We start from the raw sequence: 12,034 nt of genomic DNA, 5'->3' as shown, positions 1-12,034 counted from the left end.
CCTCAGTTTTGATGTTTGTCTCAGAAATGTCTTTCCCACATCCTGAAGCACAATAGGTATGTCTAGCAGTAACAGTTACTAAATACCCAGATCACCATTGTTCCAGTAAGCACTTCAGATGTGTACCTTTGTATGCAGTAAACAACTTTGGTCTGCAAAGAAAGTTTTATAAATAACTTAACACACTCCAAAAAACTATTTAACACCTAGTTTCTTCAATCGCATGAATTACAACCAAATGTGACTGGTGATTGGAGCAATGCATATCCAGAATTTCCTTTCCAATTTTCTGTTATTTCTTGGATGCCACTGGCGTAGCCAGACATTGCTGTGGCAAGGCATCATCATAGTACTGAGATAAAATGTTTTCCCGTATTAGTCCAACATCGTCAGAACTTTGAAAAATAACATTAACCAAACTTTCGACCTTTGAGTCTTTGGTCATTGTTAAAGTGATCTAACTTTCTGATTCAACCCCCCCCCCCCCCCCCACACACACACACACATACTTTTACAAACCTCGCAATGAACAGAAATAATTTCAGTATTTGGAGGATCCATATAATTGCTCTGTTGAATTCAAGTTATTTTATTTTACTTAGAAGTTTTTTTGTGTTTTTTTTTTTTTTTAGGCTCTAATTCTTTGATTTTAATGACCAGAGATTTTGATCTTCTGCAAGAAACAGCATTGCATCCAGATACATTTGGTGAAGGTAATTATGTTCCATGTTAAATTAATTGTCATATTGTGGGTGGTGGGTGGCAGAGTCTGTAAGGTGACCATGTGATATTCGATTACATAGCCATTATATTATGTTCAGGATTCAAATTCTACTCAAGTTGATATTAACTTGATTTTTTTCCAAGGTCAGTAAGTACTGGCATCGATATAACCAGCAGTGTCCCAGCATGGTCACAGCCCATGGACCAACATGAATTAAAGAATGGACTAAGGAAATAAAATTTGATCAAATAATTAAAGTATAAGAAATATTTTAAAATGTCTGATTTATATATTTTTCCCCTTAATTGTATTACATTTTAGCTCTCAAGTTTTCATCCATCATTAAAAAACATATTGTTTTGTGCTTATCTATTTATCATCATCATGATGCTGGCATGGATTAAACAGTATGACAGGATTTGATTAACCTGAGGACTGCATTGTGCTTTAGTGTTTGCTTTAGCATGGTTTCTATGGCTGGGTGCCCATCCTAACACCTGCCACTTTACAGAGTGTATTGAGTGCTTTTTTCATGTCACCATCACCAGTGAAGTTGCTATGCAACTTGCAAGATTACATATAATTATTTACACACATAACAGAATGCCTGTGCCATCAATAATGACAATGGGTGTTTTACTAAACTCTGTGATAATTACAACATTTAGGCTTGTATGTATGAATATTCAATGTTTTCCAAATGGAAGACATTGTAGTGTTATTCAGGTGTTATTCAATGATGTAAATGATGAAAATTGCTAATGAGGGTATGAGAATGTAAATAGAAACCCCAAAATAAGAGAAACACAAAATTTTATTATACACGTTTTATCACTTAATATGTAAAAATATTGCAGTCAGTGATTCATTTGTTATTCTACATTATTATTTTCTACACTAAATGTCCTACCTAATTTCATAAGTGTTGCATATGTGTATGTATTCAAAAATGCCAAAATATACGCATATGTATACACTGGTACTCACATTTTTCAAGGGACTTCAGGTTTAGTTTATGCAAAAGCTGTGCATTTACAACATATTTGACATATTCCTTGCAAATAAATTTGATGCACAGCGATAAATGAGAAAAATAAGTTGTTTATTTTTGAGCTTTATAATGAGCTGTATGTATGCTCCTACAATATAATTTAAATCTGTGAAATTTATTTTTTGTTCCAATACAAAAGCATTATATATATCATCATCATCATCATTTAGTATCTGCTTTCCATGCTGGCATTGGTTAGACTGTTTGACTGGTACTGGTAAGCCAGAGAGCTGCACCAGGTTCTAGTCTGGTTTGGCATGGTTTCTATGACTGGATGCCTTTCCTAATGCCAACCACTCTGAAAGTGTAATGGGTGTTATTTATGTGCGACTGGCATGGGTATCATCCATGTGACACCAGCATTGACCATGACTATGATTTCACTTAGCTTGATGGGTCTTCCCAAGCACAGCATATTGCCAAAGGTCTTGGTCACTAGTCATTGTCTCCACGAGGCCCAAAGTTTGAAGACCATGCTTCACCACCTTGTCCCATATTTTCCTGGGTCTACCTCTTCCACAGGTTCCCTCCACAGAGATTGGCACTTCTTTATGCAGCTGTCCTCATCCGTACACATCACATGACCATACCAGTGCAGTCATCTCTCTTGCACACCACATCTGAAGCCTCTTATGCCCAACTTTTCTCTCAAGATGCTCACACTCTGTCATACATGCACACTGACATTGCACATCCAGTGAAGCATACTAGCTTCATTTCTTTCAAATCTCTGCATGTCCTCAGTGGTCACAGCCCATGTTTCACTGCTGTGTAGCATGACTGTTCACACACAGGCATCACACACACATATATATATAAGGAAAAGAATCTGAAAATGCAGGAGTCTTTTAAAAGTATTTACTAACCTAACTGGTTTCACTTATTTAAAAAGATTTTCAAAAGTAAAGTATGAGGCTTTGTGTATCCTCTGTGGTGTCAAAAATTAGTTTACATAAATGTATTGAAATCAAGTGATAGAGTCTTTGACAATGATAGGAAAAATGTTGAGGCTTTGTGTATCCTCTGTGATGAATCAAAAAATAGTTTACATAAAACATTCAGATCCGGGAATAAAAAGTTTTAACAATGATAAGAAAATAAAAATTAGTTTACATAAATATATCCAAATCTAGTAATAGAGTCTTTGACAAGAAGATAAGTGGTGTTTGGTTTGTCAATCAATGGGTGCTAAAGTGTTAGTCTTATTGATGGTTTCTGATTACAGTGAGACTTGTACTTTAGCACTCACTGACTGACAAACCAAACACCATTTATCTTCTTGTCAAAGACTCTATTACTTGATTTATGTAAACAATTTTTACCTTCTTATCATTGTGAAGCATTTTATTCCCTGATCTGAATGTTTTTATGTAAACTATTTTTTTATTCATCACAGAGGATACACAATGCCTCAATAATTTTCCTATCATTGTCAAAGACTCTATCACTTGATTTCAATACATTTGTGTAAACTAATTTTTCACACTACAGACGATACACAAAGCCTCATACTTTACTTTTGAAAATCTTTTTAAATAAGTAAAACCGGTTAGGTTAATAAATACTTTTAAAAGATTCCTGCATTTTCAGATTCTTTTCCTTATATTTTTACTTGTGCTGTAACCCCCAACTTTAATTTGTTGTGTGTGTGTGTGTGTGTATACATAGAATGTATTGCATATATGCATAGAAATCCAATCGTGCAGTGTAATGAAAAGGCTTAAGATAAATGCATGGAATCTCTCAGTAAGTTGAATATATAAGGTAATAGTAGAATATATGTAGTAGAATAATTAATAGTGGAATTAATTTGCATATGCAAATACATATATTGTATTAAATATATATTGACACATAGTGTACTGTATATATTGATTAGATTTACCAATGAGAAAAAAGAGAAAATTAATTTAATCATCAGAATTTATGAATATAAAAAATTAGTCAAGCATTATGAGACAAAGAAGACAGCGGGATGAACTTTCAAGTACAAAATATAAACAGAACAACTGCAGCCAGTAAGTAGAGCCTGTGTCAGATAATCTAGAAAGTAAACCACATAAAGGGGAACAACTTCCACAATTTGAATGGGTTGTATGCACAAAACATTATGTATATAAAAATACAATTAACATACATACATACATACATATATATATATATATATATATATAAAAATTTATAATTATAAATTTTATTCTCTAGCTATTGAATGCTATTATTACTTGCTATATTTTTACACCTGTATTTTTGTTGTTGTTATTATCTAAATTTACTGCTGATAATAATACCAATAAAATTATCTTTGTAGATATTCATTTGAATATTCACTCCTTATATATATAATATATAGATAGATAGATATCTTTCTTTATTAGCCACGCAGGGCTGAACACAGAGGGGATGATACAATGTAGAATTTTTCTTTTTGAAAGAAAGAAAAGAAAAATACGATCAAAAGGGATTGAAAGTGTTTGGGACGTGTAAACAGCAAAATAAGGCGGGGTAAAAATGTAAAACAGATCAGGTTTATCCATGGAAAGAAAGGCCTATGGCACAACTGAAATAATGGTTAACAACTTTTTTGCAAAGTTTCTCATTACACCAGGTAAAAAAAACCCAGTAAATTTTCACCATATTGCATCGTTATCATTAGCATAACAATGCTAATGATAATTGAATCCAATATTGGCAGATTGACGGGATTGGTAGACAGATAACCAAAATGCCTTTTAATATTTAGTTAATCCAAAGGTGGCCAGCTGGTAGAATCGTTAGTACACTGGGTGAAATGCTTAGTGGCATTTCTTCTGTCTTTACATTCTGAGTTCAAATTCTGCTAAGGTCAACTTTGTCTTTCATCCTTTTGGGATTGATAAAATAAGCACCAGTTGAGCACTGGGGGTCGATGTAATCAACTTACCCCGTCTCCCTGAAATTAACCCCTTCTCTGGTGACTTTTTTTGGAGAAAAACGTTTCATTTTCACAGTTCTATATTTGAGAGATGAGGAATTGTGTACATTATTTACATTTGACAGATATTTGTCCTCATCTTGTTTGTTGTTAACACAACGTTTTAGCTGATATACCCTCCAGCCTTCTTCAGGTGTCCTCGGGAAATTTCAAGCCTGGGTTCTCACTCCTAAGGTATTTTTTTGATGTTGTTGTTGTCATCGTATAATAATAATAATGATGATAATAATAGTAATAACAACAACAACATCGGACAAATACCTTAGGAATGAGAACCCAGATTCGAAATTTCCCCAGGACACCTGAAGAAGGCTGAAGAGTATATCAGCTGAAACGTGTTAACAAGCAAGATGAGGACAAATATCTGTCAAATGTAAATAATGTTTCATTTTCAGATGAATTTTTTTTATAGTATTTTTAATGCTGGTTATGAAAATGACTTTAGTTTTTATCTATTTCCAATATTTTATTTGAAATTTTATCTTGAGAATACCATTTTCGGCAAAAATGAGATAACTCATCTTCCAGTATCTTCTTAGTATTTTTTTAATTATTGCTTTTATTTTTCCTAACTTTATCATCAAACGTAACAGGGAATTACACATTTATTTTACTCTTGTTTTAGCATGTCTTCTCAAATTTTTTTTTTATACATTTATTTTTCTGAGCTCAACTCAACATCTGTATATAATTTATACTAGAAAAAAAAACCCAGAAAATAGCTAGAAATGCTGTAAATTGACATATTAACTTGTCTGTTACTGTTTTTGAAATTATGTTTTGGACGAGTTTACTTGTCACATTCTGAAAAAGACAAATTAGGTGAAGACAAGTTAACTCATCTTTGCTGGGTAAGAGGTTAATGGCCATGTGCTAAAATTTGAAACTAACATTTAGTTAATCCCTCTATGTTCTAAGTTCAAATCCTGATGAGGTCAACTTCACTCTTTTGAAGTCAATAACATAAAAGTGTTGGTCTTAGTTATATTGACTTTACTCTCCAAGAAATACATGGCTTTGTGCTTATATTAGAAATCAATAATAATTTAGAACAAATTTCTGTAGAATTACATTGTAGCTATTTGCTTACTCTGATGTTACTTGTCAATTCCCAGGCAGCGTTTATAATTTTAAAGCTGATTGAATGGTACTTCTCAAGTGTCAAAACCATAGTAATAATATCCATTGGGCAGCTGATGATGGGAATCCACATTTATTATGCTTGATTGTGAATTTCTTATATCTAAATCTCATTATTTTGAGTTGTCCTTCATTCTAGTAAAGTGGAAAGTGTTCATGGGGATCACTTTCGTATTGGTTGGTTTTTCTTCATAGGTAATCTTAGGCATAGATAATTCTTAGGTGTTGGTGTCTAATTTTGGGAGGTCTTATGACACATATTTCTATATGTAAAACATATTTTTCATATTAATTATTTTCTTTTAGCGGAATTCATAAACGTTGGCTGGGGTAAGAAAGAAACACAGTTCCATGGAACCGAAGGTAAAGAAGCAGCCAAGAAGAAATCTGAGGTTAAGATCCTTTCTTTCTACTTTCTTTAGATAATTTCTTAAGTTTCATGTATCTCTTCTGATATTTTACTACAGCTTCTTTTGTTACTCCTTCATGTACAACAATTTATCTTTTTCATTTTTTATTTAAGCCAGCTCAGCCAGCCCTAGAATGGGACGATATGAAGGCCTATATTAGTTGGCGTGGAGATGGCCAATACTTTGTGACTTCTACCATACATCAAGGTATTGAATTTTTAATATTTCTGAAAAAGTGGCGAGCTGGCAGAAATGTTAGCATGCCGGGAGAAATGCTTAGCGGTATTTCGTCTGTCTTTACATTCTGAGTTCAAATTCCACCAAGGTCAACTTTGCCTTTCATCCTTTCGAGGTCGATTAAATAAGTACCGGTTATGCACTGGGGTCGATGTAATTGAGTTAATCCCTTTGTCTGTCCTTGTTTGTCCCCTCTGTGGGCAATAGAGAAATAAATATTTCTGAAATATAATGTTATGTTATTATAAATATTATTTGATCAGCTTTACTGTTACAAATATTTTAATTTACACCATTTGATGTGGTTAAGAGGCTCATTTTGTAACCACATGGTTTTGGGTTCAGTCCCACTACATGGCACCTTAAGCAAGTGTCTTTTATGGCCTCAGGCTGACCAATGCCTTGTGAGCGAATTAGGTAGATGGAAACTGGGTGAAAGCTCATCATTCATGTGTGTGTGTATATATATGTGTTTTATGTTTGTCTCCTCACCACCACTTGACAACCAATGTGGGTTTGTTTACAACCAAATTAAGTTTTAATATAGAATGTTGTCTATCACAACAATTTAGTTTCAATTCTTTTACACAGTAAATTGAATAATTTTATTCAAAGTATTTAAAATATCTAAATCATTGCTTTAAATATCAGAAAATTTCTATGTTCAAGTATTTCAAAGTACACAGTACCGCCTGACTGGCCTTCGTGCCGGTGGCACGTAAAAGCACCCACTACACTCTCTGAGTGGTTGGCGTTAGGCAGGGCATCCAGCTGTAGAAACTCTGCCAAATCAGATTGGAGCCTGGTGTAGCCATCTGGTTCACCAGTCCTCAGTCAAATCGTCCAACCCATGCTAGCATGGAAAGCGGACGTTAAACGATGCTGATGATGTTGACCCAACCAAAGTCTTGTGAGAGGCTTTGGGGCCTCATGGGGGCAATGACCAAGGCCTTTGGCATTATGTCGTGCTTGAGAAGAAGACCCGTCAAGCCAAGCAAAGCTGCAGTTGTGACAGATATCGGTGGCACGTAAAAGCACCCATTACACTCATGGAGTGGTTGACATTAGGAAGAGTATCCAACTGTAGAAACCATACTGAAACAAACAACTGGATCCTAGTGCTACCCTCTAGTTTGTCAGTTCCTGTCAAACCATCCAACCCATGCCAGCATAGAAAATGGACTTTAAATGATTGATGATGATCTGTTATTAAACAGGGTAAATAGAAAGGCGGTGAGCTAGCAGAATCTGAGTGGTATTTTGTCCGTCACTATGTTCTGAGTTCAAATTCCACCGAGATTGACTTCACCTTTCGTCCTTTTGAGGTCGATTAAATAAGTACCAGTTCCACACTGGGGTCAATATAATCAACTAGTCCCTTCCCTAGAAATTTGAGGCCGTGTGCCTCCTGTAGAAAGAACTAATTAGGATAAAGAGGACCATTTACTCTTGGTTTAGATGTAACTACCTATGTAGTTCTAGTACTTCAATAAAATGTACTCAGTATACTCCAAAAAGTGGTTGGTGTTAGGAAGGGCATTCAGGACATCAAAACAAAACCAAAAATTGAAACTTCAAACAGGATATGATCCTCCAGCACATCTCATCATCATCATCATCATCATCATTTAGCATCCGCCTTCAAGCAATATCTTGCTTGAAAACAGGTATGGATTGGTGACAGGAAGCGCATCCAGGTGGTGATGGTGATAAATTTGGTGTATTTTTTTCTTTTTGTTTTCTTAGGTTATCGTCAGCTCAGAGTTTGGACAAGAGAGGCTGTTCTTCATTCCACCAGTGAGTTAGTAGTCGGTCAAGAAAAAGAGGTTGCTTGGAAGTAAGATTCTTTTTCTCGGGTTTTTTTTTTTTTTTTTTTTGCTGATAGGTTTTATAGAACAGAGATGTGTGGGGTGAAGTTGTTTCGTATGAGGCGGACTGAGAATTTGATAGGAAAGCTGGGGTTGGAGGAATTGGTGGAATGGTTGGCAAGGCCGAATGGAGTGAGGTGGTATGCACATGTGTTGAGGAGGGTGATTGTGTTTGAGGTAAATGGAGCGCGAAAGCAAGGTAGACTGAAGGATTGGTTTGGAAAAGGAGGATGCCCAAAACCGGGCGAGATGGTGTGAGAGCAGTTGCTATGGCATTGAACTAGATCTGGCCACCCCTGTTAATGGAGACAAAACCTGGATTTAAAACACTGGATGATGATGATGGTGAGGTAAGATTCTAATGAGTTGACAACCTGCTTTCACTTTCCAGTGGCAGCTATTGGACTTTAAAGATATGAACATCACAACATTTATATCTCTTTTCTCCGTTCTCAGCTAATCAGATATCGTTAGATATCTTTGGTTACAACTAAAGGAATTCATTTTGGTTTATCACACTGTGATGTAGGATAAATATTGATTGATTGATTGGTTTTTACATTGAAAAGACAATCCAATCATTCAAATACTTAACTTATTGTAAAATGTTGTACAAAATAACTTAGCTAATCATCATCATCATTGATTAACGTCTGTTGTCCATGCTGGCATTGGTTGGACGGTTTGACTAAGGTCTGGAGGGCCAGTGGCTGCACCAGGCTCCAGTATGATCTGGCAGAGTTTCTACAGCTGGATGCCCTTCCTAATGCCAACCTCTCCGAGAGTGTAGTGGGTGCTTTTTACATGTCACGATCGGTTGGTGCTTTTTACATGCCACCGGTACCAGAACCAGTAATGTTGAGGTAATTATTGAAATGTTATACAAATAATGAACCCAATAACTAGGCTTCCAAGTGTAAAGATGGTGGTAAACTACATCTTGAGGGATTTAATCTGAGACTGACCTTTTAGCTTTACAAAATAAATTTGAACGACTTAGTTGATGGTGGCTCAATTAGTTTTGTTGGAGTTTTTTAACCATTTAGTTAGCAAGGGAATGGAAGCATCCAGGATCCTTTTTCAAGGTTTCCAGGGTTAGACTTGACCCAAATATTATAACAGAGTGAAGTCCCCTAGAAGCACCTAAAGATCACATGGTGTTAAACCAGGCAATCGGCTAACTCTGATAATGTACAACTGCATTGATAGTTATAGGTTGGCCAAAAATGACTTGGAATGTGTACATTGTATCAGACCTTCTCTGCAGTTAAATTTCATCTGTATAAGGCAGTGTAGGATGGTGATATGGTCTTGTAAGAACTTATCCATTCTGTACTTAATACAAACCTCTTATCTTTTCCTTTCATTTCAGACCTACTGGCAGTTTAATTGTTAGTTCTCAGGTCAAGCCAAATAAACATGATATTATATTCTTTGAACAGAATGGTTTACAACATGGGGAGTTCACTTTACCTTTTGATGTTCAAACCACACAGGTATCTATTTCAATTTAGCCTATTAATTTTTTAAAGCTATTTACTTGTTTTGGCTGTAATTTTTTTTTTGCTTTATTTGATTTATTTTAACGCTTTGACACCAACCCACCTGAGACACATGTGCCTCTTTGATACAAACTTTCCATTTTAAAGTGTTCTAAATTAAAATCTCCCATAAAAATTTCATGTTAATAATTAACTGAAATAAAAGCAGTGTGTTTCAACAGAAGTATGGTAATGAAAGGGCCAAATAGTTGCTATAAAGAAGGGACACTAACACATGCATACATCTACATGAATATATATAAATATAGGTGTGCATGCTTCTTTGAGGCTTTTTCTTTAGCTGGATCACCCTTGCTTACCCCTAACCTCAGTTTCTAGACATGAGTGGTCCTGAGACCAAGGCCTCTACCATGATTTTTAAGAAATGTGGTGGATGCTGGGGTTGGAAGAATCAGTGGAATGGCTGGCAAGGGTGAGTGGAGTGCAGTGGTATGGGTATGTGTTGAGGCAGGATGAGGAGCATGTTCTGAAGAGGGTGCTAGAGTTTTAGGTAAATGGACAGCAAAAGTGAGGTAGACTGAGGCAAATGTGGAGGGGGCAGGTGGAGGAGGAGGTTGGGAGGTTTGGCTTGAGAAGGGAGGACGCCCAAAACTGGGCAAGATGGTGTGAGGGCGGTTGCTATGGCATTGAGGAGATCTAGCCACCCTTGTTAACGGGGAGAAAACCCGGATTCAAAATGATGGATGGATAGGCAGGTGTACATGCTTCCCAACCATGTGGTTTCAGGTTCAGTTCCATTGCACTGTATCTTGGGTATGTGACTTCTTCTATAGTCCTGGGTCAACCAAATCCTTGTGAGTGGATTTGGTGGACAGACACTGAAAGAAGCTCTCTGTGTTTGTGTGTGTGTGTATATCTTGTGAAATCACATAAGTGTTGTAAATAAGCATTACCGTCCTACAATCAAGGTTGTTCGTTTCCAGTCTGCCACTGAAAACATGGCTATGAAGAAATATTACTTTACTTGAAAACAGGAAGGTCATTCTGTAGAAAATCTGCCTCAACATATTCTATCCGAACCATGCAAACCTGGGAAAGCAAATGTTAAAACAATGATGATAAGACACATACAAACAAACATATATATAAGTATACACACATACATATATACATGGACTCATATACATGTGTGTGTGTGTGTATGTATATATATATGTATATACACACACATGTGGAGGCGCAATGGCCCAGTGGTTAGGGCAGCGGACTCGGGGTTTCGATTCCCAGACCGGGCGTTGTGAGTGTTTATTGAGCGAAAACACCTAAAGCTCCACGAGGCTCCTGCAGAGGATGGTGGCGAACCCTGCTGTACTCTTTCACCACAACTTTCTCTCACTCTTACTTCCTGTTTCTGTTGTGCCTGTAATTCAAAGGGTCAGCCTTATCACACTCTGTCACGCTGAATATCCCCGAGAACTACGTTAAGGGTACACGTGTCTGTGGAGTGCTCAGCCACTTGCATGTTAATTTCACGAGCAGGCTGTTCTGTTGATCGGATCAGCTGGAACCCTCGACGTCATAAGCAACGGAGTGTCAACAACAATACACACACATACACATGAACCTGTGCTGGTGCCACGTAAAAAAAAGTGTGCAGTACACTCTGTAAAGTGGTTGCCATATGGAAGAGCATCCAGTCATGGAAACTATGTCAAAACAGGCAGTTGGAGCCTGGTGCAGCTCCCTGGCTTGCCAAGTCCTATCAAACTGTCAAACCCATACCAGCATGAAAAGTAGATGTTAAATGATGATAATGTTGATGAACACATAGTATTATTATAAAAGATAGTGAAATAGCAGAAACATGGGGGCATTGGACTTGTGTTTAACCCATAAAGCACTGGGATTTGCACTTACATAGCATGGACTGCTGAGCACATTTTATAAAAATAAGACTACCATGCACACATAAAAACCAAAAATAGTTTAAATGCCTTCTTAGTATATATTGGTGGCAAGTTTTACATCATCTGAAAAGTCATTAGTTGAACTATTAGTCCTCTTGCATTCTGTGGGGTATCGGAGCATTTGAGTGACATTAGACCCCAACAAATGCCCATAAATTAAA

At 36.4% G+C, this 12,034-nt stretch overlaps 1 protein-coding gene across 1 annotated transcript in view; it reads left to right on the top strand.

Moving 5' to 3' along the window:
- Window positions 1-12,034, top strand: part of LOC106875593 (putative elongator complex protein 1) — a 64,198-nt gene that overhangs the window by 5,926 nt on the left and 46,238 nt on the right. The window contains exons 5-9 of the mRNA XM_014923810.3: window positions 633-713; window positions 6,196-6,281; window positions 6,413-6,506; window positions 8,283-8,373; window positions 9,777-9,900. Coding sequence (XP_014779296.1) covers window positions 633-713; window positions 6,196-6,281; window positions 6,413-6,506; window positions 8,283-8,373; window positions 9,777-9,900 — 476 coding nt within the window. The remainder of the gene's footprint in view (window positions 1-632; window positions 714-6,195; window positions 6,282-6,412; window positions 6,507-8,282; window positions 8,374-9,776; window positions 9,901-12,034) is intronic.

This window comes from Octopus bimaculoides, chromosome 3 (genome assembly GCF_046866305.1).
Source record: "Octopus bimaculoides isolate indiv1 chromosome 3, ASM4686630v1, whole genome shotgun sequence".
NCBI classification, from domain to species: Eukaryota; Metazoa; Mollusca; class Cephalopoda; order Octopoda; family Octopodidae; genus Octopus; species Octopus bimaculoides.
This window is presented reverse-complemented; position numbering and strand designations above follow the sequence as displayed.